Source organism: Sebastes fasciatus, chromosome 23 (genome assembly GCF_043250625.1).
Source record: "Sebastes fasciatus isolate fSebFas1 chromosome 23, fSebFas1.pri, whole genome shotgun sequence".
NCBI lineage: Eukaryota > Metazoa > Chordata > Actinopteri > Perciformes > Sebastidae > Sebastes > Sebastes fasciatus.
The window spans coordinates 12,144,649-12,170,993 of NC_133817.1; the positions used below are offsets into that span (position 1 = coordinate 12,144,649).

Here is a 26,345-nt window from a genome sequence, read left to right on the forward strand (position 1 = left end):
GTAATTCTTGGCTGCTTGGAAGATTATTCGGTCCGTTTCTGCAGTAATCAATCAATCAAACACCTTTCATACATGTTAGTGCAGTTCAAAGTGCTGCTTCACAGATGACTGACCAGCCGAAAAATAGACTGAACAAGGGTGAGCTGTGAAAACAACAGAAAAAGACAAAAACAATTCAGCAATTTGACAATTTGAGACCAATGCACGCGAGACAATAAGATGATAAAAATGTCACAAAATAGAATTAAAAGCTATAATAGCAGTAGTAGTAGTAAAACTGCAATTAGTCAGATTAGATTAGTAAAATAACAATAAAAAAGAATAAAATTATACAATTTAAATGCAAATAAATAAGTGATCAATAAATTAAAAAAATATAATAATAATAATAAATGATGTCTATAAACCATTCCTAACCAAAGGCATGGTTAAATAGGTAGGTTATAAATTTACGTTTTATAGATTTCAACACTTCCAGTAGCTCTCAGATCCTCAGGCAGACTGCTCCAGCGGCTAAAAGCTGAAAGATTTTAGTTCCTGGACTTTTGAAAGCTAACTGACTTGTGCCAGACGACCTGAGGGGGTTGTTCCAGACTTCAGGGGGAGACGCTTTCGACTCTTTTCTCTCGTCCGAAGTATACTTCCTCCGTAGCAGTCAACACGAACCGTCAGAAAACTCCAAAAGTCCCTATAAACTTGAAGAAACTCAATAGACTAGCAGCATTAAGGCTACAAACAACCTCTTGATGGGTCCACAGAAGGAATAATATGTAAATGTATAGTCCTCCAGTGTAATACAACATCCAATCTTGCAAATGTAATTTCCAGAAATAAACCGTTTTATATTCCGCCTCATCTGTGTCCCCCATGTTAGACTCCTTGTTTACCTGCTAAACATGCATCTCTTATTCTGTTCAGGGCAACATCTCAGGTCAGCTGCTGTAAATCTATGTCGACAAAACACTTAAGCTCTCCTACTGAGAAACTTAATGTTGCTTTTCTTGATTTTTTTGGGATTAAATTGTAGTAAGCAGCTGTTGTTTCCTCATCGCTGTGATAACAAAGTGTGTTTGTTTTTAGGCAGCTGGCTGATCTTATCAGTGTCACTTTTCCATTCTATCTACAAGCATCAACCCCGGAAAGCCTCTTAATCATTCCTTCGGTTTCCAAAAAAATCTGTCCCCATTTTCTAACAATCTTCCTTTTTTCTGTTTCCCCTTTTCTCCTTCTTTGGCCCCTCCTCTCTTATTAATTTCTATTGTCCTGTCTTTCATTAAACCTTTCTCTCCTAATTTTGTTCTTGAAACACACTCCTCCTCCTCCTGTCCTTCCTCCCTCTCTCTCTCTCTTTGTTTTCCTGTGTTGTGGTTGTTGTTTTCCCCCCCTGCAGAACCTCCCCCAGGTAAAGCAGGTTCAGGCCCTGCGGCAGGTTAAGGAGCGGCTGCAGGCTGAGAACCGGGCCCTGTCCCGCGTGTTGGCGAAGCTCTCGCGGTCCGCCTGCAGCCAGCTGCCCACCGTCGACCTCTAAGCCACGTCCGTCTGTCCACCACCATCTCCTCCTCCTCTCCTTCTTCTTCTTCCTCACCTTCCTCACCTTCCCCCTCCCAACCCCATTCTTCTCATGCTCCATTCGTGCTCTGCCCGCACCCATAGACAGGCAGGTGCCCAGCCGTAAACTCCCCTTTCCGCGCCCCTCTGCCTCCCCAGAGCTTTTGGTTTTCAGATTGGGGAGGGTGACTATTTATTTTCTTAGTTCTTACAACAGGACACTCTCCTTTTACAGTGTACAACTGGACTTTGACATATTTCAGCTCATTTAAACATCCTAAACTAACTAACATGTTTATAATAGTTGGATTAAAACGCTCTGGTAAGTATGATTTAAGGCCAGCAGGTGTCTAAATTTAGTTGAATTATTAACAAACACAAACAAGTGCTGTAAAGGAAAGTGTCCTCTTCGTAGATCCTAGTTGTGTTGCTTCTGTCAGAGGGAGCTCGGGTTGTTCAGTTTGGCTTGTTCTGGCTTCTTTGCATGAAGTGGCTTCCCTATTTTTGGCCCAAATCTTCAGAGACGGAAACTTTTTTTTTTTATTTTCTTTCCCCTCTCTCTCTTTAATCCCCAAATTTGTATTTGACAGATGACATCAACCGATATTAAAGTCAGCTGCATGGGCCGACAGCAGTGCCTGATCAATATCAACTCGCTATACTTCAGAATATGATCAAATATTTCGACTTGATCGTCATCTGTAATCAGTAAATGAGTTTGTTTTTAAGGGGGACTGGAATCTCTTGTTGGAGTGTCAGTGTTGTAGAAACATGAGTTGTCACCACCACAACAGCTGTACTTTTTTTTTCTTTTTTTTTTAAATAAGAGTCAAACACCAATTTACATAATAATATCTGTAATCATATAGTAGAATTAAAGACCTATGGATTTTTTTGTAGTCATTATGTTGTTGTTTTTTGGAGATATTTCAGTTTACAGTTGTTCAGTACCATACAGCAATCTGGCAAACTACTTAAATTCAAATCAGATGTGTTGTTTCTACAGTATGACTTAATGCTTGTGAATTCAGCCGTCATGGCTCACTATAAAGATCCAAGAAGAGGGTGTCTGCCTATCGGGCATAGTGGAGCATTACCGTGGTTACTATGGAGCCCAGCAGGTGTCATATTGGGGGGGGGAAATGCATTTTGCTCTTGATTTTTTTTTTTTTTTACACCATACTATTAATAAAATTAACAGAACTTATTGAATATTGAATCCTTGTGGTGCATTTAGATGAGCTCATCCATGGCTTTACTTTCACTTTCTATTTTGCAGCGTTAGGCTACTCAGCGGTTTACACTGTATGTACACTAACTAACCAATAGCATCCAAAGCTGAGCAGTATTGCAGAAACAAGCCGGTCTCACAGGGACACAGGAAGGCGTAGAAATGGCACAACATCACAAGGACATTCCTCGTCTCATGAAGACGCATTTTAGGCCTTTCGCGTGTCATTTGTACGCCACACAATAAAATCACGGTACAATCCGCAGTGAGGTTTAGGCAACAAAACCACTTAGTTAGGTTTAGGAAATACATCATGGTTGGGCTTGAAATAAGTACATAAACTAAGAACAATAGTACTGACACAACGTAAGAGAAGTACAAAAAACACGTCACACAACGTAACACTGGTCTCCCGATTAAAAGCTGTGTTTATTGTCATATATAACTTAAATTTGTATAGTTTGCCGTTTCAATTGCGACCGCAGCATCTTCCTCGCCTGCCGTTTTCACAAGATTCAAATAGTACACAAATTGAAACACAGCACTGCTGTTATTGTGACTTGACGGTATTTTTTCGAGAGCGTAATTTCCTTATTTGTACAACCTGCTGGGCTCTGTAGGACACCAAACAATGATCCAGATTCAAACTTTTCTATATATGCATTAGATCAAATAAAAAGTAATTTTTTATTTTTGTCTCTGCTGTGTATTTTTGTGGCTGCCGGGTGAGCAGCCGTTCAGATTCTGCATGGCTTTTCTCAGGATCTTTGGCCTGTGGTGTGCCCGCTTTGACTTCTCTCTCTTTTGAAAAACAAGGAAGAGTGTTTTTTTTAAATTATTTTGAAGGAGAAAAAAACAAAAACATGAGAGATGCTGTGTGACTCCAAAGATTGCTTACAGTACAAAAGGCTGCAATTAACAGTTTGTCAAACTGGCCTGACTGGTTTTAACGACACCGTGTATATCTTGTCGAGACTCGTCTAAGCCTTCTCTCTCTCTCTCTCTCCCTCCCTCCCCTTCTTTTCCTTTTTTTTTTTATTCCTTTTCAGACGCTCCCAGACTTGAAAGCAGACAACCAGAGACTAAAGGACGAGAACGGAGCGCTCATTCGAGTCATTAGCAAGCTTTCCAAGTAGAACAGACCCCCCCGCCCGCCCTCCTGCACCCCCTAGTCCCCCATGGCAGTGACTAATGGAATTGCACATTTAGATATTAATTGCAACAGACATCAGAGACTCCTTTTTTTTTTTTTTTTTTATCTCCTCCCAGCTCTTTATCTCTCCCTTTTTTTTTGCTCCACCACCACCACAACCGCAGCATCCATCCATCCATCCACCTCCTCCACTACTATGTGTGGCTGCTGTCCTGATAGAGTTTACAGAGCAACAGGAGAAAGGGTTGTGTGATCAGCATGTAAAAGCATTGTGGGGCGGGGAAAGCCTGAAAACTATTTAACCAATAAGCCTTAGTTGTACATAAAGAGAAAAAGAAAAAAGCAGCGATCTCTTCTCTCTCTCTTCTCTTCTCTCTCGGCTATCACTGAAGAATTATCCAACACCTGATTTTATTTGTGCCACAATCTCTGATTTATTTTTGTTTCCCTCTCCCCTGTGTTCGTGTTGTGTGCCGTGCTCCCCTCTTTAACCCCTTTAAAGTGCCACTTTTGCCCTCACATCAGCTACTCGTGGCACCTAATTTTTCACCAATGCACACACTCGCCCCCCTATTTTTTTGTTACCTCTGTGTGTCTTCCTCCAAGAGGGAAATTTTTTTGAAAAAATCTCGCTTTAGCGAAACGAGGCGGACCTGGTGGAATTTAAGCTTTCACTGTATGTGCAATATGCATTTCTTTTTTTTTTTTTTTTAATGCTTTAATGATGAGTCCATCACATGTAGGATTTTCACTCTTCCACCGCTTCCATCGCTCACCTTCCTCCTCCCTATTTTTTTTTTTTTTTTTTTTAAGTTTGTAGTGTAGTCAGTTTATACTCTGTATTTCTCACTTTGTTTTAGCAGGTACTGAGTGATGCTGTATATACCTGTATGTACTTGTTTGAGACCAGCACATGGCATGCGTTTATGGTTCCCGTCTGTTACTATTAAAAGTATACAAATTCCAGAGGACAAAAAGGTGTGTTTTAATTATTTTTCTTTTATAGTCATTGGATACAGTACAGTAGAGCCTCTCTCTTAACGCGGGACGGCTGGCAGTGCTTTTTTCTTTTCCAGTTTTAAAATAAGTGTTCACATAATTGTGAGATAAAAAAAAAGAAAGAGAAATAATCGCTTCACTACATTTCACTTTCATTGTATTCAGTATCTTGGAAGAGTGCTGTTAATTTTGTTTCCAATTTTTTTTTTTTTAAAGCTGTAGTATTATAGCCAAGGTGTTGTCACTAAAAAAAGAATATCTTAGGTATCGCTAACCCAGTCCTTTTTACAAATGTCTACATGCACTGTCAATGCCATGTGAGGAGTCTTTATGTCAGGTTAAAGCAAATCGCCACCATCAAATATTCCATGCATCTGAAAACATTTTATGCATTTCAGTGGCCTTTTAAGGATATTTTAATAAAAGAAGTTAAAGCCGATGGACTGATGACCATCTACTCTGGTTTAGACTTTTTTTTTTTCTTTTTCTTCTTTTTTTTTTTTCCCGTCATCTTGTAAAATAGGTGTGTGGCTTAATACATGCAAGCTGTGCTGTGACTACCAACCACTGAAGAGTTCATTAAAAATAAACTTGTACATTGTAAAGTTCCCACGTCTGATTATTTAATTGTTTAAATGTTTTTTTATAACTCCATCTACACTGATTTCACTTGATTTTAATTATATTATTTATATATTTATTATTTTATTTATACAAATATATATATTTAGAAAATACGGTAATTATATATATATATATATATATATATAATTACCGTATTTACCGTATAATTACCGTATTTTCTATACGGTATATATATATATATATATAATTATATATATATATATATAATTTTATATATATATATATATATATAATTATATATATATATAATTTTATATATATATATATATATATATAATTATATATATATATATATAATTATATATATATATATATATAATTTTATATATATATATAATTATATATATATATATATATATATATATAATTATATATATATATATATATAATTTTATATATATATATATATATATATATATATAATTATATATATATATATCAACTGGAATCAGTAGATGGATATTATTTATATATACTGTATATTTAATTTATTTAAATAATATAATTGAACATATATTGTAATATTAATCAAATGGAATCAGTGTAGATAGATATTTATTATTTTGTTTATATAAATATAATTAAAATATATAGTTGTATAAATTAAATTAAATCAGTGTAGATAGATGGATATTATTTAATTTTTAGCTATATATTTATTATTTTATTTATATAAATATATATATTTATCTATTGTATTGGAGCAGAGGCGGATATCTCAAGAATCTCAGCACATAAAATCCAAACTACCTGCGTGACTAAACAAGACTAGAGGGAAAATAGAAAATGCTTTTTTTGTAATTTGGGTGAATTGACCCTTTAATGTTATAAGCTTATAACCAGTCATGTATACATATGAAAATGATGTTAAAGTTAATTTCTTGTACCTGCTCTATCTCTACAGGAATAACAGAGAGACATTTGACTGTTGCTACACCATCATACCAGTAGATGGTGCACAGCTTTGCAGACTCAGTCAGGTGAACATTATTTTTTACTATAGTGGAGGGATTTCTTTTGGTACTTTTTAGAGTCATGAGTCCTATCCAGCTTCACCAGCTGCACATTACAATGTTAAATGTCTTGAACTGTCTCTTGACAGCAGGTTTCCAACTCTACATCAATAGTAAAATGTCTCCCTGTCCTCCCTGAGTTTAAAATTCCTACAGATTCACGAGTGCACCGCTTCACTGGGCTCTATTATAATCCCAGATGGCAGCAGGTTTTGATAGTAAAGTGAATATATAAGGGGCATTTGCCTGCAATTTCCACCGAAAAGTAAAACAAATTCCTCTTTATGTGATTTATAAATTCTAGTTTTAGCATGTTATTGTCAATAATAGCTCACTGGGTGTGACTTTGTCTTCAGATCTGTGATGAAGGGCTCTGATCTTCAGATTAAGCTTCGGGGGATAAGCGGTGGTATCTGCTATAATTGCCCAGTGTCATGCAAAAGTGTTTCACTCTTCTGTTTTTCCATTGCCTCAGCACAGGGTTAGGAAGTCTGGTTTGTGTCTGTACTGTGACATGGACATGCTTCTTCAACCGTCCGGGGCAGAATGTCTTCATCGAGGACCTTGACGGAAGAAAGAAAAACACTTTTTTAGACAGATTCCTGGCCTTAAAAAGTCATTATGGTAACAAATGGTTTGAATTAATGCTGCCTTTTTCGTGTCATTCTGCAGGCTCAAAGGCAAAGAAGACATCAGGCTATTAGATTCTGTCATTATAGAGAGCTATACTTGATGTTTAATATGCATTTTTTGATGATGAATGTTGCTCTGCAGGCTTTCATCTACACTTCAGCTCATTCAGTTGCAGCCACTTCCACATGTCCACTTACTCTTCGTCAGCAGAAATGTAAAGTGATTTGTAGTAAATTTGAAAAAAACTTATAGAAAACACTGGCCCTTTAAGTGTCTTAGAAACAGGGCTGGCTTAAGGCATAGGCCATATAGGCGTTTGCCTATAGGGCGCCAGATTCTAGGGCTGGTCACCCTGTAAAAAATGTATTAATTAAAAAAAGAAAAATGTTGATGGGCACCCTTCCTCATTTTCTGCATTGAGGTACCAAATTAACAAATAAATAAATACACTTTTCACCCCTGTAACTCTGTTTCTCACACTTTTTTTTTATCAGCCCGGCTGCACTTATTTGTTAAACATAAAAAGTGTGAATTGTCGTGAAACTGATTAAACACGTTTAAGATGACAATATCATAGAAATAGCATATAAATGTGACCAGTAATAAGTCTCAGCAGGAGCTTTTGAAACTCATGATTTCTGTCTGGTCTCTTTGATTCCTGACAGCAGCTCCACCACGAGATGACGTGCTGTGCTTTTCTAGGTTGGAAACCATCCATAAAGAAGGAATTAGATCTTGGCAACTGCTGTCACACACAGAGAGACACTCACACTCTTTCCACCGTGGCCTAATCTCCCTCTCTTCTCTACCGTATAAAGTGCAGCATGCAGCATACCAAACAAAACCTTCTCCCCAACTGCAAATTTTTAACAACACACACAAGACTTAGACACACTGGATGAGCAAAACCCCTCAGCGGCAAGGACAAACAGCAGCGGGGTTTCTCTACCGCTGACAAACAATGACAAATAGAGGCGTCCCGATGAAGTGACAGCTCGAGTCTGTCACTGAAACAAAGACGAACACACTCGGTTTAGAGGAGAGTGATTCAAAGCAGCGGTGGATTGGTGAGGATGCATCCTAGAAGAGAGGATACAGAGACGTCTCTCTCTGTGACTGTGGTGTCAGCATTTATATAGGAAATATCCTGCACTGCAATTGCATCATGGGAACATGCCAGAGGCTATTCAAGGAGAGGACAGATAACTGTAGTAATAAATAACATACTAATTAATCAAATAGACTGTTGACAGAATGAATCAACAGTTGTTAAACCGGTTCCAGCTTCCAAACTTTTCTGTTTTTATCGAAGTGTCTTTCGTTTTTTGGACTGTTGGTTGAACAAAACAAACAACTGGAGGACGTTACCGGGGTTGTGTGAGTTAACAGTGACAATTATGGTAATTATGAAGTGATCCCACTGAGCTGATCTGCCCACAGAGGGCTGCACTGCATCAGACTTGACAAGTCATATAGTCTTAGATTCTATAAAGATATAGAGGAGTAATGTCTAGCTGTCGAGCTCTAAATCTCACTAATTAACATATTGTATCTGTCATTCGTATTAATCCCTACAAAATCGTGTAACGTATCAATCGTCTCGACGAACTCTCTGCAAGAAAGCGTATTTCCCAAAATGTTGAACTATCCCTTTAAAGAAGAAGATAGGAGAGACTCATTTCATTGAGTCGTGTCTAGAAGGTAACCTGCAAATTGTGAAATCTGCAAAAACATGCAAAAACTCGCGCGAGACTAGCTGCCTGATGGCCTATCCCAGGGGTCAGCAACCTTTACTATCAAAAGAGCCATTTTATGCAAAAAAAAACAAAGAAAAAATTTGTCTGGAGCCGCAAAACATTTGAGGTCACATTGAGGGAAAAAAAATTAGATTTACAGAATGAAGTCACAACTTTACGAGAAAAAAATACGTAAAATTACTACTTTATAATATTGTGTAACTTTATTCTCGAAATCTCAGATTTATTTTTTTTTCCTCAATGTGGCCCTAATACTCCATCATACCGTCGTACCATAGACCTACAACAATGATAAATAAAAATGAAATGTAAACAAAAACAGTTATTCATTTCCATTATTTTTTTTAAAAATCCAAAGGGAGCCACTGGAGAGGAGCTAAAGAGCCACAGGTTGCAGACCAGTGACCTATATCCTAACCTTAACTATTCGAGATCAACGCCTAACCTTAACCACCTCGCAAGAGTTTCCCCAACTTGCGGGTTACCTTCTAAACACGACCAAAAGCAACCTTTACTAATGGCTTTATCATAGCAATATAGCCTGGAGTTTAAAGTTGTGAACTCATATAGCCAGATGAAAATCTATGTGTCTGATCTTCCAAGTGATAATCATATTATTTACCTCCATGACCATCAATATCTGATTAAATAACATGGCTAAAAACATGAACCCCCGTCTCCCTCTCCTATCCTGACTGCAGTGGAGGGTATCTGCAGACCTGCTGTGCGAACCTAACATCTGGGAGGCTCGTGAGAAACATTTCTTGAATACTTACTTACTCTTGGATAAACAATTTCATGGGGGAGTGAGCTCCTGGTGTCGGCTCCCCGCTTACAGAATTACCCACCTAATGGCTTTTGACTGAAACATTACTGTCAAATAAATGAAAACACGTGAACACAAGAGTGGCTGTTACACGGTGTTATGTTTAATATGAATTTCAGATTACTTCGGCGTTTGCTCATTTAACAGCCGGGCGAGCAATGCATTTTCCCTCTTTACCACAGAACGTGTTATGGGTTTACAAAATATACATGATATGGCCGTTAATTAAAGAGCTTTCGGAGAGGGTGAATAAATCTGGAATATAAAACACTTAACATGGAGGCTAAGCACGCTCACTATCGGGAACACATTACTGGATTTAGTTAAAAAGCAGCAGTGTTTGTGTTGGCATGGAAGGAAACCCTTGTGACCCCTTCATTCTCTTTTTTCCTCCTCATAGCAGACTGAAATATGCTAAATATGCAGCAGTGAGTCAATAGATCAGGGTTTATTTTTAGGAAAAGGCGCCTCACTCCTTTTGCTCCACCCAACTTTTCTCATTATCTGTAACACGGTTGCAAAGATAACGGCTGCTCTCCCACTCAGAAGTGAATGGGTGTCACATTTTTAGACCTGTTGGGAAATAACACAGGTCCATTAACACAAAAACAGCCTCTTTTCATATGGAAAATAAATAGATATTAATGATAACCACACCTTAAAGTCAGTGCACCCTTGGGAGCAAGTGAGACGCACACAAATCTATCACTACGAGGCTCCCACCCTTCAGCACAGTCAATTTATGGTGCTATATTACCCTCGCATGAAATGAGGCGTCTGACAGTGAGCACCTATAGCAGGTTTAAATCACAGTGAGGTAAAGAGCAGAAATGCATGCAGGGATTGAATAGCACTGGAATGAAGAGTTATTATAATGGAGCTTTGCATCATGCAGTATGTGTTAGATTCATTATATTTCCTCTAAACTGGGATCATTACGCTGCAGAAGGGGGATGAAATGCTGACTTTATGACTGCTTTTTCAGATCTATTCTGCTGTATACTAGTGAATTGCTGTTTTGGAACTTTCCATCCTTTCACACAGTCTTCCTCAGCAGAGTTTGCTCATTCGTCATCGCATTGTAAATGTTAAAATTTCCTTTTTTTGAGCCCTTCAAGAAGTTGTCGGCGATGAAGCTGCCATGATCTCTGATATCCTCAGAGAAGGTCCCGTCAAACATTCAATAAAAACAATAATCTTCATATTTGTGGAGCACCCTTCAAAATAAAGTGTGCTGCACACAAAACAAAAATTAAAAACTAACCAGTATTCATGCTACTTACAGTTTAACCTCTTCTACTCCTTGAGAGCGCCCTCGGCCGACATGACTTTTTTCAGAGGTTGCAGCGGGCTCAGTTTTAGAGCTACGTATATTGAAGATGCTGGTATCATATGAAACTAGAAAACATAAGAAATCCATTGGTTCCAACCATAGCAATTTTCAAAGGGGTCCCTTGACCTCTGACCTCAAGATATGTGAATGAAAATGGGTTCTATGGGTACCCACGAGTCTCCCCTTTTACAGACATGTCCACTTTATGATAATCACATGCAGTTTGGGATAAAAAAAACAACATGCATTTTTGAATGCAGTATAAATGTGTTATTTTCGCCTATACCAAAATGGTGTATTTGAATATTTATGCAAATGTGAGCATTTTTAAGTGTATTTCTCTGAGCTTTAATACATAAAGCCCATGTCTGTAAACTAATCTTTCCTCTTTTGTGTTTAAGTTTTGTTTTATTTCTCTCTGTTTGTTATTTTCTCTTATATAAAACACTTGGTGACCCTGTTTTTAAAAATTGCTGTAAAAATTACATGAAATTATGTAAAAAAAATGATGTGAAAATGTCTCATAAAGAACTGAATGAGGACATAAAGGCAATGTATTTTGTTTTGTCTTTGTGGCCTGTAAAGATGCAGACAAGTATTAAGGTGTACAGGAGATTTCATCTTTCAGTGTTCACATTTCTCATTAACTACATCATCATAAGTGTAATAAATAAACTTGTCAGTCAGCGTCTGAATTTAGCGCGTATACATCAGCATTAGATGAACGAGGAGGTTCTTCTCCTCTGATCAGAGCCGCTTTGATGAGTCATCCGGCGCCTAGGGGAGTCAGTCTGAGATCTGCGTGGGAGAGCTCAATCACAGACAAACGCTCTTCTGCTGAAAAGTTGCACTCAAACTGTGTGATAAGCAAAGGCCTACTGAAGACTAGAAATCAGTGACATTGTCTTTTATAAACACACACCTGTCTGTTGTTGATGGAATCAAATCTACCACCAAACTTACTGCTGAAATGCTGCTTTCACCTTAAACTTCTACCACACTCAGAGTAAAACGTCATTCTGGAGGTGGAAAATAGTCAATTATAGTGTTGTTCAGAACATTTTTTAAGGATTCACTCGGAATTGATATGATGTATCTCCTCAAGGGAATTCCTTTATGAGAAAGAACATGTGGTACACTTTAAAAAGGACACCATACTTATCACACACCTGTGTTGCTGCAACTAACCATTATTTTCATGATCAATTAATCTCTTGTTTGTATTACTCAGTTATTCATTCTGTGTATAAAATGTCAACAGCATACCTTAATATAACTTATTTTGATCATCTGACACTCATTATAATAATAATAATAATAATAGTTTAAAATTAAATAAATTAAGTAAAATAATTTCAAAATGCCTGCTAAAATGAGCTTTCTCTGGCCATCCCACACTCAATGATAATAATAATAATGATGATGATGATGATGATGATGATGATCATAATTATTATTATTATTATTATTTAATATATAGCCTATTTTGTTGGACCAACAGTCAGAAAAACTCTCATAGTTAATTCATTCTTAAAATCTTAACGCAAAATAAAATTAAAATTTGATTTCATTTTCTCTCTATACAGTAATTTCATTAATCAACTAATCCTTTCATCACTACACTCTTGAATATATCATTAAACTATATTCTGAGAGTATAAAAATATTTATTTTTTTATTCTACTGACAGCACTACAGTAATATTTATTCCTGGTTGCAGGGTATGTGAATGTCATCAGCTGACAGGAAGTAAACATGGACCCAAGCTGTTGCCTAGCAACGCAATTCTGTTGCAATTCCGTCAAAATGCGCTAAAACGGAGCGTTTCAGACAAGAGGGTAAATACAGGCATATTCAGGCAGACAGTATGAGGAAAATAAAGTTTTTTTTAACATTAAAGCATGTAAACATGTTCTAGTAGAAACACAAAATACAAGTATGAACCTGAAAATGAGCACAATATGGGACCTTTAAGCATTTCACCTCACTCAGTATGACCCTGTCTGTCTTATGTTGTCTGTATTGTTTGTTTGTTTGTTTTTTGTTATAAAACAACAAAAAATAAAGTATAAAAAAAAAAAAGTACTATAAATCACCTTAGGTAAAAGTACAAGCCCCTTTTGTGAATATTAAAAGATCATTACAGTGACTTTATTCTGGGGCTGAGCTCCACAGCTGCTTCGGCTCCACTCGGGAATGTTCGGGTGTTGTCGGAGTCGCTCGGTTGTGTGCCAGAGGGCAGAGCGCCGAGCAGCAGCAGCGAGCGGCTCTCAGCGCTCCAGAACGAGCGCCATTCATCTGAGAGAGACCGCGGTGCTCACCTGGTCGGACCTGACAGAAGAGAGCAGTTTAACGACCGAAACAAGCTCCACACAGGTGAGTTTCTACCTGGCACCTGGGCCTTACACTTCTGGACAACTTTTTACACACTTTGAGGTACTTTTTACTGGAGAAAACCTCATTAGAGATGCCCGAAAGAGTTCTCAGCTTAAATTGTTATTATTGTCGGTGAGGTTCGTTAAAGAGTAAATACGTGGATTTAAAACTTATTTTTTGTTTAATAAAAAGCCATAAAACAACACAGTTTAAACTTTTATTTAAAGTTTTATTTGTTGTGACTTTATTTCCCTTCTTACCTGTCAACAGCAACCTGGTTAATCACGTAAGGAATGCGGTGCAAGTAGGACTAAGAGCAGAGAGCCAAACTCCATTCATATTTTACGCTAATTTAAATTAAATCATCAAAAAAAGGGATCATGGCAACAGGAGGATTCAAATCAAACGCCACGACTGACTTTTTAGAGGAGTGGAAAGCAAAACGGGAGAAAATGCGAGCCAAAATGCTGGGGGATATAGCCGCAGCGACTGGTGCACCCTTAGGTGTCAGCAACCCAAACAGCACCACCAGCACCAGCAGCCCCACCGAGCATTCCAATAACGGCAGTCCGGATAGAAGCGCCTCCGCTGGGAACTGCGTCGCCTCCTCCTACGCGGTGGCTCGGTCCTCCTCCGGCTCTGCTTTAAAGAGACCCGAGGAGGAAATGCACCACCACCACCACCCTGTTGCTGCTGCTGCTGCTGCTGCTGCTTCACCCGCTTCACCCACCACCACAGCCTGCAACCTGAAGAAGGCCACGCCTCAGACTGAGCAGCAGCAGCAGCCAGCTCAGCAGTGTGCAACCCAGTCTGAGTCCAGTCCCATGGCGTGCAATGACAGTGACAAGGGAAGCCCATCAACACCATCAACACCATCATCATCGCCCAGTAAGGTGAAGGAGAAGAACAGCACCTCTGGTCCCAGTGCTAGGAAGGGGAAAGGACAGATCGAGAAGAGGAAGTTGAGGGAAAAGAGGAGATCTACAGGTGTTGTCAGCATACCATCCAATGAGGTGAGTCAGGCATGCTTGTCTTATGTGATAGTAAATGTGTTTTACATGCTGCATGGGGAAAATACCCTTTTCTCTACAGGGAAGTTTCACCTGAGTAGGATATAGGAGATTATTTTTTTGCTGTATTGGATTTTTGAGTGTTATTAAACACTCTTCTGCTGAAAAGTTGCACTCAAACTGTGTGATAATCAAAGGCCTATACTGAAGACTAGAAATCAGTGACATTGTCTTTAATAAACACACACCTGTGTGTTGTTGATAGAATAAAATGTACCACTAAACTTACTGCTGCTTTCACCTTAAACTTCTATCAAACTCAGAGTAAAACATGTCATTTTGGAGGTGGAAAATAGTCAATTATAGTGTTTGTTGAGAACATTTTTTAAGGATTCATTCGGAATTGATATGATGTATATCCTTAATGAGAAAGAATGTGTCGTACACTTTAAAAAGGACACCATACTTATCACACACCTGTGTTATCACACACCTTTTCTCCACAGGGAAGTTTCACCTGAGCAGGATAGGATGGATTATGTTTTGCTGTATTGAATTTTTGAGTCTTATTAAACACACACAGTTGCACTCAAACTGTGTGATAATCAAAAGGCCTATACTGAAGACTAGAAATCAGTGACATTGTCTTTTATAAACACACACCTCAGCTCAACATCAAATCCCACCACTTAGGAGTTTGAGGGTGGGCTCATATTCCATGATACCCTTCCTTTCAACTTAAAACTTCACATATTTTCCTGCTTATGTGATGTTCACTAATGTGAATTTGACCTGCTGCATGGGGAAAGCACCTTTTTCTCCACAGGGAAGTTCACCTGAGTGGGATTGGATAGATTATTTTTTGCTGTATTGGATTTTGAGTCTTATTAAAACACTCTTATGCTGAAAAGTTGCACTCAAACTGTGTGATAATCAAGATAATCAAAGGCCTACTGAAGACTAGAAATCAGTGACATTGTCTTTTTATAGATAGATAGATAGATAGTAACTTTATTAATCCCGAGGGAAATAAAAGTTTCCAGCATCACAGTTCCATAGTGCAAAACATGTTAGTAAAAAGGCAGTAAAAAAGTTAGTAGTACAAAGTACAAACAAATATACCAGATATAAAAATACAAGGAAAATGAAGAAAACTGCGAAAAGCAGCAAATCCTCACTTTTGGGAAGCTGAAACTAGTGAATATTTGCCTTTTTTACTTGATAAATGACTTAAATGACTCTCAAAATAGATGTTGATTAAGTTTCTGCTGATCGTATGCTAAATAAAAGTGTCAAAATATTACAAACGAGCCGTAAACTTCACTGGAATCAAAAGAAAAATATAAATATTACACAAAATTGAGATGAGAAAAATCTAAGATAAACAAAACTGAGCTATGAAAGGCTGTCATCAGACTGTCATCAATGATTAATGCGTCTTTATGTATTCATTTATCCTTCATTTAGCAGTACTCACTTGGCATGTCCTGCAATTGTTTTATTATTTATCAGGTGACATGTGCGCAGATACCGATACATTTGTGATAAGCTTAACGTCAGCTGATAAAATCGGCCCACTTCTTGCTGTATTGGTCGTGCAAATACAAGATAAGTATAGTCTATATGCTTATCAGTCATGGCTATAACACCACGGCCAGTAGGCGTTCATATAAAGTACATATTAAATATCAAGTCGTCCACATATAGAGGGACTTATAGGAGTCAGGGCAGGAGTTATCTTTGGTGCAAGGTGACAACTTATTAGTGAAAAGTTGGTTCTTTTAAGTTTGTTATTGTTGTTTTAATATGGATGTCCATTTTCGAGTTGGTTTTTTACTGCTGTAATTTGCCTTTTTTTTCTTCTTTTCTTGGCTGTGTTTCTTCTTTAACATCTTGGGACCAGGTTGGAAAACTGTTCTCACTTTAACACATTATCCCTTGGATCCTGTGTGTGTGCGTTTTTTAGATCTATAAATAATTCAAATCAAAGAAAAGCTTTCCAAAATTCCTCCCATACATGTGTCTGGTTTAATCGAAACCTCTGTAGAGAGAGAAATGTAAGCAGCTCTCAGATGTCGGGGAGGTTGGGAGACGAGAACAGAAGGGGTCGACTGGCGGTTGGTGGAGGTGTTCATTGTTATTGAATTTAAATCATGTCGCACTCTTGCCTAATTCCTGTGGTCCAGACACATGCAGGAACTCTGATATGAAGCTGTGCCTGCCAACAAGCACTCGTGGCCAGCGCTCTGATTATGTACACCCGCTTTAAAAAAGCACTAAAATTGTCCGAATAAATGTTTTTTCATGAAGGTGATGGTGGTGTTGCTCCATAACCACCCTGCTTCCCGTATCCCCTTCTCTTATAACTTGGAGTTTGACCAGCTTTTTCAGTTGGCGCTCCACATCCTGTTATTAGGTGCTCAGCAGTGCTGAGCAAAGCACTCTGGGCCGTGCCAGATATGTTAGATCGAGCCCATAGGCAGCTGATTATGTAGTAAAGTGGGCGAACGGACTATTATTGGGGGGGAGGTGGGAGGTAATCTGATGAAGTGGTGAGCTGATTTGCGTGATTGAGGTGAAGAGAAAGAACTGGAAGTCTCTGATCTCAACTGTCGGGCTGTGGTCGAGGTACAGTTTGAGCTGTGAGATACATTGAGTACATTTACATGTCCACTAATATCCCGGGTATGATCCCAGGCTTTTTGGAGTTTCCTGATTGTGTCTTTGTGCATGGGAAACATTTCAGAAACCTGGAATAGCCCTTAACCTGGTCATGAGAAACCCAAATATGTTAGTCGGAGTACTTTGATGGATGGAAACTGCCATGTAAGCAGGTCCCTTATCAGTTTGAGTTAGTCAGTAAACTAATAAAGATTATAATGACACACTGAAAAGAAAGTGAAAGTCAACGATAGTAAATTCACCAGGCGGCAACCCCAGGGTCTGAAAAGTGAAGCCAATGTCTTAAACTTGCATTCTTTCTAATAGCCAGCAGGGGGCGACTCCTCTGGTTGCAAAAAGAAGTCTGATTGTATAGAAGTCTATGAGAAAATGAGCCTACTACTCACTTGATTTATTACCTCAGTAAACATTGTAAACATGAGTTTATGGTCTCAATCACTAGTTTGAAGTCTTCTTCAATACAGCATGATGTTCATTTAGTAAATTGTGGTCCCATTTAGAGTCAGATAGACCATAAAGCAGGGGATGCTTTAGGGCGTGGCTACCTTGTGATTGACAGGTCGCTACCACGGTCTGGGAGTTGTCTGTGTTTTTCGTCTTACAACTTTAACCCTTCATGAAAGTTAATTGTAACATTTTAGTTGGCTAAAAATGTCTTATTCAGTGTTCGGTTGTACTTAGCTCCACCCTCTCGTGTCACTTCTGGTTGCAAAAAAACAATATGGCGACAGCCAAAAGGCGTCAAAACCGTAGTGAACGAACCAATGGGTGATGTCACGGTGACTAGGTCCACTTCTTATATAGACTATTGACAAAACAAGCAGTTTGACAACATTGTGATTGACATTTTTCACTATTTTCTGACATCTTATACATCAAACGATTAATCAAGACAACATTTAATCGGCAGATTAATCAATGATAAGAGTAATTGTTAGTTGCAGCCCTAAAATATTCACATTGGATAAGCTGACCATTTACTTTATGTACTTTGTTGTTTGGCAGCACCTCACACTTCACCATTTCAAACTAATGTTTAGCTAACTGTAGCCACTGACACTAAATAACAACTCAAGTTTTCTCATCTCAAATATCTTTTTATTGAGCAGTTATATTTCACCTATAATTGTAATACTCATTTTCTTAGTTCTTACAATTGTGCATGCAGCATTGGAGTCATCGGGAAATGACATAAAGTCACAGAGGTGATATCTAAATAATAATAAACAAGCAGAATAAGAACTATCTAAGGTGAACTGAGATTGTGCGAGCTTTGTAAATCAGAGAGAAACACAGAAACGCTGGCAGCGCAGCAGATATTTTATTCCTTTTGTCAAATGTTTCCCTCTCTCCTCCTGTTGCATATAAAGAGGACCAAACTATGCAAATGAAGACTCCCATCACACAAGCCCTCTTTGTGATGTGAATATGAGTGGACAGGTGTGAAAAGAGATGCCTGGGATTATCTCCCCGCTCGTTCTGCGCGGCATAATAGCTGTTGAGCGGGATTTCAGAGCATCAGGGGAACCCAATCTTCTGCCTGTTGAGGCCATAATGGCCTGATAAAAAGCTCCCTGCCTTACTGGAGAAAAGACAGTTGTGCACGGCATCAATCAATACCGACTCCTGCTCTCCAGGAAAGGTGTCTTCTTTCTCTCACCCTGCTCGCCGCCTCGGACTGGAGGGCATTGTTGTTTGCGCTGACCTTTGACCTGCTCACGACATGCTTACGCAACAGAGGAATGTGGAAATGAGTGTTCTGGAGAGCATTTCTGTGAGGTTCTCTCATCTGAAAATGTTTTCGGTCGTGATGTAAGCATGTTTCCAGTACCACTCGCCACATGTGGTCTGATGGCTCATTGTGCAGCTTTTTTTATGACCTCAGTGAGTTATGAGGCTGTGGTCAGACGCTCCAGTCCGGGAGTGTGAACTTTGTTTCATGTGGACGGCTGGATCTGCCCCAGAGTGGCTACTGCTGCTGCTGCTGCTGCTGCTGGCCGGCCCCTCGCTGCTATTTGTCTGCAGCGTCACCGAAGAGGTCAACAGGTTTAACATGCGATACTGTGCCGAGCGCTCAGGCAGTTAACACTCTGGTGATAGGAGGACACGGCAGACAAGAGGGGTCCTTGTCTAACCTGATCCTTTGTTAATATGTTTTATGTTTTATACAAACGTATCTTAAACACGCACTGTCCCACGGGTAGGTTTCGTCAGTACAAACGTATGCCTTGCAGCCAAACTCTGACTCAAACCCGCTGGCCTTTTTTTGTTTGAAGTTCTAATGGACATCCTCAAAGTTTCCAAATAAGCCAAATATGATAAGCTGAATTTTGAGGAAAAGTTTGCAAGATTATGCGCGAGTCGTGAATAGCATATTAAAATATCCGTTTGATGATGGTGTGCAGCCGTTAAAAACAAGCAGATATAAAATGTGGTGCAGTCAGAAAGCATAAAAAATTATAACTTTAATGACCTTAAAGCTACTTAAGGGAGTAATAAAAGGGAAAAGTTGTTTTCCCCCTCTGAATTACAAACATGCGTAAAATACACCAGACCTTTTGGAAAATGCTTCTTATTCAATAACGGTATTGTACAATACGCTATGAGTCCCTCCCGAGTCACGTCATGGAGACGAGACAAGAGCCCTCGTCGCCGTCGCTTATGTCGTAAACGAAACACATGCGAGGCTCGGGACGAAAGGGCCGACAGGAATCCTCTGCAGGCTGCGTTACGCACAGGCTTACAGCCGGGCACTGCCGGGATCGGGCGGTGCGTATAATGCGCAGAGACAGCAGCCTCGAAACGCCACCGTTTAGTGGGAGAGGGGCCCGCAAACGTGACTTTGAGGAACATCTACACTCGCACACGCAGAGTGATGAGGAGACGCTTAGCGCAGATACAGCAGCCTCAAAACGGCGCCATTTAGCGAGAGGGGGCCCGCGACACAATGAGCACGGACAGAGGTGTACTCAAAACAGCACTCGTGGACTCATCATGACACATTTTCATGACAAGCCGAAGCTCTAGAGCACAAAAAGTTGTATTCGGAACACCCCCTAATTCTGATATCTGTTTTTATGTCAGATTCAAATGAAAGCTCAATTTTATTTTGGAAAGTTTACATACACAATGGCCTGCTTCAGGGCATTTCAGGGTGTGTAGGGGCAATGTGTCTCATATCAAATGAGGCTCTATGCATCGTTGAATTTTTGGCGTCAACTCTTTCATCCGCTCTCTTGCATTAATCAGTGCCTTGTTTGTTGCCCACATTTGCTTCTGTTCCATTTCAGTTCAGTGAAGGGTGACGTTCTACTGTATGTTTGTGGGGCCACGCTGAGAGCAGAGTTTGGACAACATTGGATCCTGTTTTACCCTCAATGCAGTTTGCGGAGAATGCATGGATTGACACTGATTTAATGAAATGAGCACTAATGTGTGTGTTTGTGTTGCCTCTCCAAACAAGAGCAACCACATATTTGTGAGATTTTAACCTGGTGTCATGGTAGTAGGCGCCTCTTTTTTTCTGTTTAATAGCTTTCTGAAGGTGTTTAAGACTGCATTCACACTAATAACGTTTTTGTTTTAAAGCATAACTTTTGCTACGTTTCTACCTAGAGTCCACACTAGTCCGGCTGTTTTGAGCCCCTAAAACGGAGACGTTTGAAAATGCCGCTGACCCCGTTTTAGTTTTAAAACTCCAGGGTTGTGTTTTAGTCTGGATGGGCAGAAATGGAGACCTTTTAAAAACGATGACTCAGACACCCACGTTCGCTTCTTGATTGGGTTCTTATCAGTCATGACGTCTCCTTCCCTGGTTCGTCCAGAAGAAAGCAAACAACATCTGTTGTGTTTTCCACCGCATTACACCCTGTAATCGTGTGTTACTTTCAGTAACCGCTCCAAAGCGTCGTCGCTCCAAGCAAAGAGATCTCTGGTCTTACTGTTCGCCATTGCTGTTCTTCCTCCGTAGTATTTTCTGCAACTCAGCAACCAACCGTGCAGCTTCCTGTTTACGCCGGCGCGCGCATGCCCAGTGTACGTGAATGGTCATGTGATACGCATTTTCAGACGTGATAGTACGGCCCTAAAACGCTTGTCTAGATGTGGATGTAGCCTAAAAGTTGTATATTGGTGCATGGTTTTGTTCCACGCAACAAACTGAAAGTGGAATTTAAAGGTATGTTCTCTATACTCTGTAAGAAACGTATTTAATAAGCTGTCGTCACACTGCAAATAATGAGTTTTCATGACTAAGTACACTCCTAAAATCCTCACAGTTGTTTGATTAGTAAATATAAATAGGCTCTCAATTCACAGCTGTTGCAAAAGAATGATAATTTGCGCGTGGTGTAATGTGTTTCACTGGCTGTTAAAAACATTCTCCAAACAAGGTCACATCATCACAATAAATACCACAGGGATTTGATCATGGACTTAAGTAAGCAAGCAGCTATTTAGGCAGGGTGTTGTGTTTCCTTGTTTTCACTTGTTAGTCGAACAACAGGAATGCTAAACTCTTTAATTAAAACACGTGTTTCTCAAAAGTGAAGTTTCCCCAACAAGAACATGTTGTTTGGTTGACTTGCCGGAGTGAACTCTGGATTGTTTACGAGGGCCACTGTCGCTGGAAAGCTTTCAAAGGGGGGTGACTAATGGAAATAAGAGTCCCAGTTGAGCTGTTCTGAGAAATTTCAGGGAATTCCAAAGGAGGAGGAAAGAGGACAAGAAAAGAGGAAGCGTCGTCTGCTTCTGCGATGAAGTCGTTACCAGCTCGGCCCCTTTCCATACGGGTTACCTCGGGGGTCTCTCAGCACCTCGTAAAACACGCATCACCCTTGTAATGGGCCGTGGCACGCGGTTTTGTTCACTTTGTAAGAATCTTACGTAAACTTCAGTTCCCATTAAAGTGACCCCTGACTAGGTGAGGGTCCATTATGCTGTCAGATGGCATCACATCACTGGATTAGAGCAAAAGAGACTGTGGGAAGGAAATACTAGTTAGCCATCAGTGAAACAACTCACTACCTCAGGGCAGATTATCCAATCTCAATACTTTATTGGTATTGGCACTGTAGATGTAGTAAACGAATTAAAAGAACTTCTGTGTCGCGGCAAAACTTGTCCTTTCTGTTTGATATCTGCTGTTATTTGCACACAAAGTTCAAAGTCCTTCTTATCCAGGTCACTGCTCTTTAGCTATGGCTGTTCAGGAGCTTTGCGGGAACAGACTGTAGATTATTAGTGAAGAATAACGTACCCCCTGCACGGCATGCACAAGAATGCACAGTCATGCAAAAACCCGCACCGCCTCCGAGCACCGACGCCGCTCGCACACATCTCGTGACGAAAGCGAGAGCCTTGCCTGTTTTGCCTTCAGGGCGGTAACATAGTCAGCGAGGACAAGCACTGAAAACTGTGCCGTTGGTGAAGGCGGTTTCCTAACAGAGAAGCGTCAGTATTTGCGTGACACATTACTCACCTCCCTGCTACTGCTGGAGTGACACGATCGTTGTCTTTGTGGCTAATCTTTAACCGCTGAGTGTGTGTTTACAGTTCCAGGACATACAAGTTTGGCAATCAATTATCTATTGTTGTATTGTCAAATTCTTGAATAAGCCCCCCTAAATAGAGCAGAAATGATTGATGCTGTGGAATTTGCAGCAGTCAGATGTTGTAAAGGCCACGCTGAATAAACTTGTGCTTCATAACCCATGTAAATATTTAACCAAATCCACTTTGACTGTTTCTTCTGCAGGCGCAAAAACAATGTCAGAGCGAATCGCCTCGTCTTCGTCTGACCCCCCTGGATTCAGGCCATTCTTACACCTTTTTTGTTTAAGTTACACATTTTTCAGAGCCTCTGTCATTGTTCCCTTTCTCATATTTTCCCCTCCTCATTACCAGCAGTCACGCTGAGAACATTAACACAATCTGGTGTGTGTGTTGTGGTAACTGACATGCAGCTTATAGAAATGTACTGTTTGGGATTTTTTTTTAATCCTAATAGTTTATGGAGGCGTGCGGAGATAAGCGATAATCGGTTTCACGCTTCCGCTTTTTAGAAAACGAGTGTCCCCCCCGTCGTGTCGGTTGTTGGGGGGAACTTTCTGTACTTAGCTGCCGGGCGTCTCGCTAGTTTGACAGCACACAAACACACACGGCAGGGGGGTGTTGAGCAAGAGAGTGGTGGATTTAGAGGAGTGTATGTTGTGACTTTGTGCGTCTGTAAATGTGTAGCCTATTTGTCGGACATTCCTGTGTGTTCGCTGACGACTGTGGGGAATTTGTGAGTCAGCCCTAATCAGGCCACTCTGCATGATAAGGCATTTGGGAGCCTGTCTGTTTGTATTCATTAAAGTAGAATTACTTAGAGACCCAAGTCGCTATTTTCCCACTCTGTTCTATTTTAAATTCTGGTGCACGTTTTGGTATGCCTGTTTTTCACTCTTCTGAACACTCTGCTCTGCAGTGGGGGGAAGAATTCAGTTTTTTTTTTTAACATGGATCTTTTAAAGCGAGATTTTGTAACTTTTAAAATAAGAAATAAATTAATCTTCTCCTTACAAATGACATGAGAGAGAAACAAAATATTCTTGGGAAATAAAAGCAAATTCAACATGCCCTTATCCTGTAAATTCCCCTTCTGGCAACTGTGGCCGCTGTCCAGGAAAAGTTACGTGGTCTTGCTTTAAGAGTTAAGTAGAAGTTCACAATACAACAGTGTAAAAGTAAAGACTTAGCTACAAAATGTACTTAATAAACCTTCATTTCTAGAACATTTTCAAAACAATGTTACAAAGGTGCCATACAGCCACCAGAGCAAACAATAAAAAATGTATATTATTATTAATTCATGCATGTTTAAAGAGTAGTTTAATGTAAGGTATTCCAGGTGGTGCCTTGCTCTAAAGTAAGGCACCAGCTAAAAGTCCAATTTTTACTTTTGAAATGCATTGGAGAAGAAGTGTTAAGTTGCATAATCAACCATCCTTCGAAGTTGTGCCGGCAGGGAAGCTCATATATGCTTGCAAATATAAAGTTTACCATCAAAGAAATCACATAAACTCAAGTGTGTAGGGCACATCAGATTACTGCATACTATGTACTTTTTAAATTTTTTTTTTTTTTAATGTTTTTAATCACTTGTTTTGTCATCTATTATTCCCTTACCTTTCCTGATTTTTTAGGTTTTTGCCGTGGTATCGTTTCAGTATTAGTATCGATATATTCAGGCAGGGTATCATATCAAAGTCATAATTTTGGTACTGTGACAACACTACTACTAAATGATCATTTGTATATCAATTACTAATTTTTCTTGCATGCCTCCAGGGTGAACGAAGCTTCAAACAACGGAGAGAATTCTTGATGAATTTAAGTAAATGGGGGCTGCTTTAAATAACAGCAAAACTACATAGAAACGTCAATTTACAAACTCTCACACAACTCGTGCAGTAGAAGTTTCGTTAGTTGTATGCGCATTACTTCCCAAACACATGCATCTTCACTAAAATCTTACTATTTAAAACACTTCAGAATTAAAATATAGTAATCAAGCCCCACCTCTACTGAATTTACAGTATATAAGTTGAGTTGGAAATGTAGACCATTTTGAGCATCAGTTGTAGTCAATTAAAACCAGTGCCGTCTGACGCAGCCACAGTCCTCTGCTCACTCTGCCGTTTTATTGCATGAGGGACAATAAGCCTCAGTTTATATTGTATGAGTGAATGCACACCAACAGACCGATTTTGTCTGCAGTCCAACAGGTTTTCACGCACTGCCTCTGTGTTATGTCACCATGGATCTCTCTCAGACCGCTTTCTCCCCCCCGATAAGCATCACTGTTATCTGACGAGCTGGTTTGACACGTGTAACCAAACCTTCTTTTGAGGACAGATGAATAAAACATCACTTTCTTTCCTGTCGTTTGAGAGGGAAAGTGAAATACTCAGACGGAGGAATGTTGGCTAAGCAGGATGATGTTTTTGAGTCTCGCCGTTGTTTTTGTTTGACGATATTACTTCTCATGGAGAGGAGCAAACTTTAATTTTCCACAAACTGAACTGCGAGAAAAATATGTCAATACTGAACCTCAGCTCTTGTTTAAACTAAATAAAAAAAGATTTATTAGAGCAAGACGTATGAAGATTTATGTGGCAATTTAGGCCAAAATGAAAATATTTTCAACACCAGCAGTTTGATTTAATTTTCCACTTTAGACAGAATGAATATTATATTGATTGCAGGATTGTACCCCCATGGCTGTTTGAAATATTGCCACTTCAAAAGGACACAGTATTGAAAACACAGCTCGGTGAAACAGCCCAGGAATGCAGTTGAACCCTCGAAATGGAATAAATATGTGGCTCTAAACTGCCAAACGCACGAAGCCTTGATCTTTAAGCCTTTCTTCCCAACAAAGGAGCCTGAAACCTGCTTCAGTTCGAGAGAAGGGCCTACCTATTATCAAGCTCATGTCTTGAATCTCGAGTGTCTTTGTGTTTGTGCATGTACTCGTGTGTGTGTGTGTTGTGTTTACCAAGGCGGTGTGCCACTTGACACACAACACTGCAGGGAGTGATCTTATACTGTCTGTGCCACCCACAAAATGACTCCTTTTCTCATTCCAGCTCTGTCTTCCTGGCAAACTACTTTTGGCACTTTGTTTTGTGTGTAATTTCCTTCTGTGATACCATTTCAGTACAGTTTTATTTACCCCCCAAGTATTTTACGTGGCAGCTCACAGTACTGGACGACAATAAACTAGGAAACAAAACAAAAAAAACAACCAAAAAAGACATTTAAAAGCTGTATTTGGTGTTCTAGTGAGTAATTAAAAGATACATTTCAAGGTTTTTTCCACAGCGTTTTACATCAGAAATAAGGATTGCCTCTGCTACCATCAAAAAACATCAACACACTTTTACGAAGTAAAGGGAAAAGGAGCCCAGGCGCTACTTCACACAGCCAAATGCTGCATATTTAATGAATGAGGCTCCTGTTTGAACTGTCATCTAGTTCTCATACACCGTTCGCAGTTATACCTACAAAAAGTAATGCACTGTAATTCCTATATAATCCACGTAAACAGGTAATATAAAGAATATATATAGCTATGAAAGCATTGCACATTGGA

General features: G+C 39.5%; 2 protein-coding genes across 9 annotated transcripts in view; both read left to right on the forward strand.

Moving 5' to 3' along the window:
- The window catches only part of ppp1r12a (protein phosphatase 1, regulatory subunit 12A), a 58,558-nt gene extending 53,019 nt beyond the window's left edge, over positions 1 to 5,539 (forward strand). For 3 of the 8 annotated variants that reach the window (XM_074625312.1, XM_074625307.1, XM_074625313.1), the window contains one exon: positions 1,391 to 1,639. In XM_074625312.1, the coding sequence (XP_074481413.1) occupies positions 1,391 to 1,528 (138 nt within the window). In that variant the 3' untranslated portion in view covers positions 1,529 to 1,639. Of the gene's footprint in view, positions 1 to 1,390; positions 1,642 to 3,828 lie in introns of those variants that run through there. The other 5 variants (XM_074625306.1, XM_074625308.1, XM_074625314.1 and 2 more) reach the window with 4 other exon arrangements.
- Positions 5,540 to 13,894: 8,355 nt separating this feature from the next.
- The window catches only part of pawr (PRKC, apoptosis, WT1, regulator), a 70,426-nt gene continuing 57,975 nt past the window's right edge, over positions 13,895 to 26,345 (forward strand). The window contains exon 1 of the mRNA XM_074625315.1: positions 13,895 to 14,527. Within this exon, the coding sequence (XP_074481416.1) occupies positions 13,895 to 14,527 (633 nt within the window). The remainder of the gene's footprint in view (positions 14,528 to 26,345) is intronic.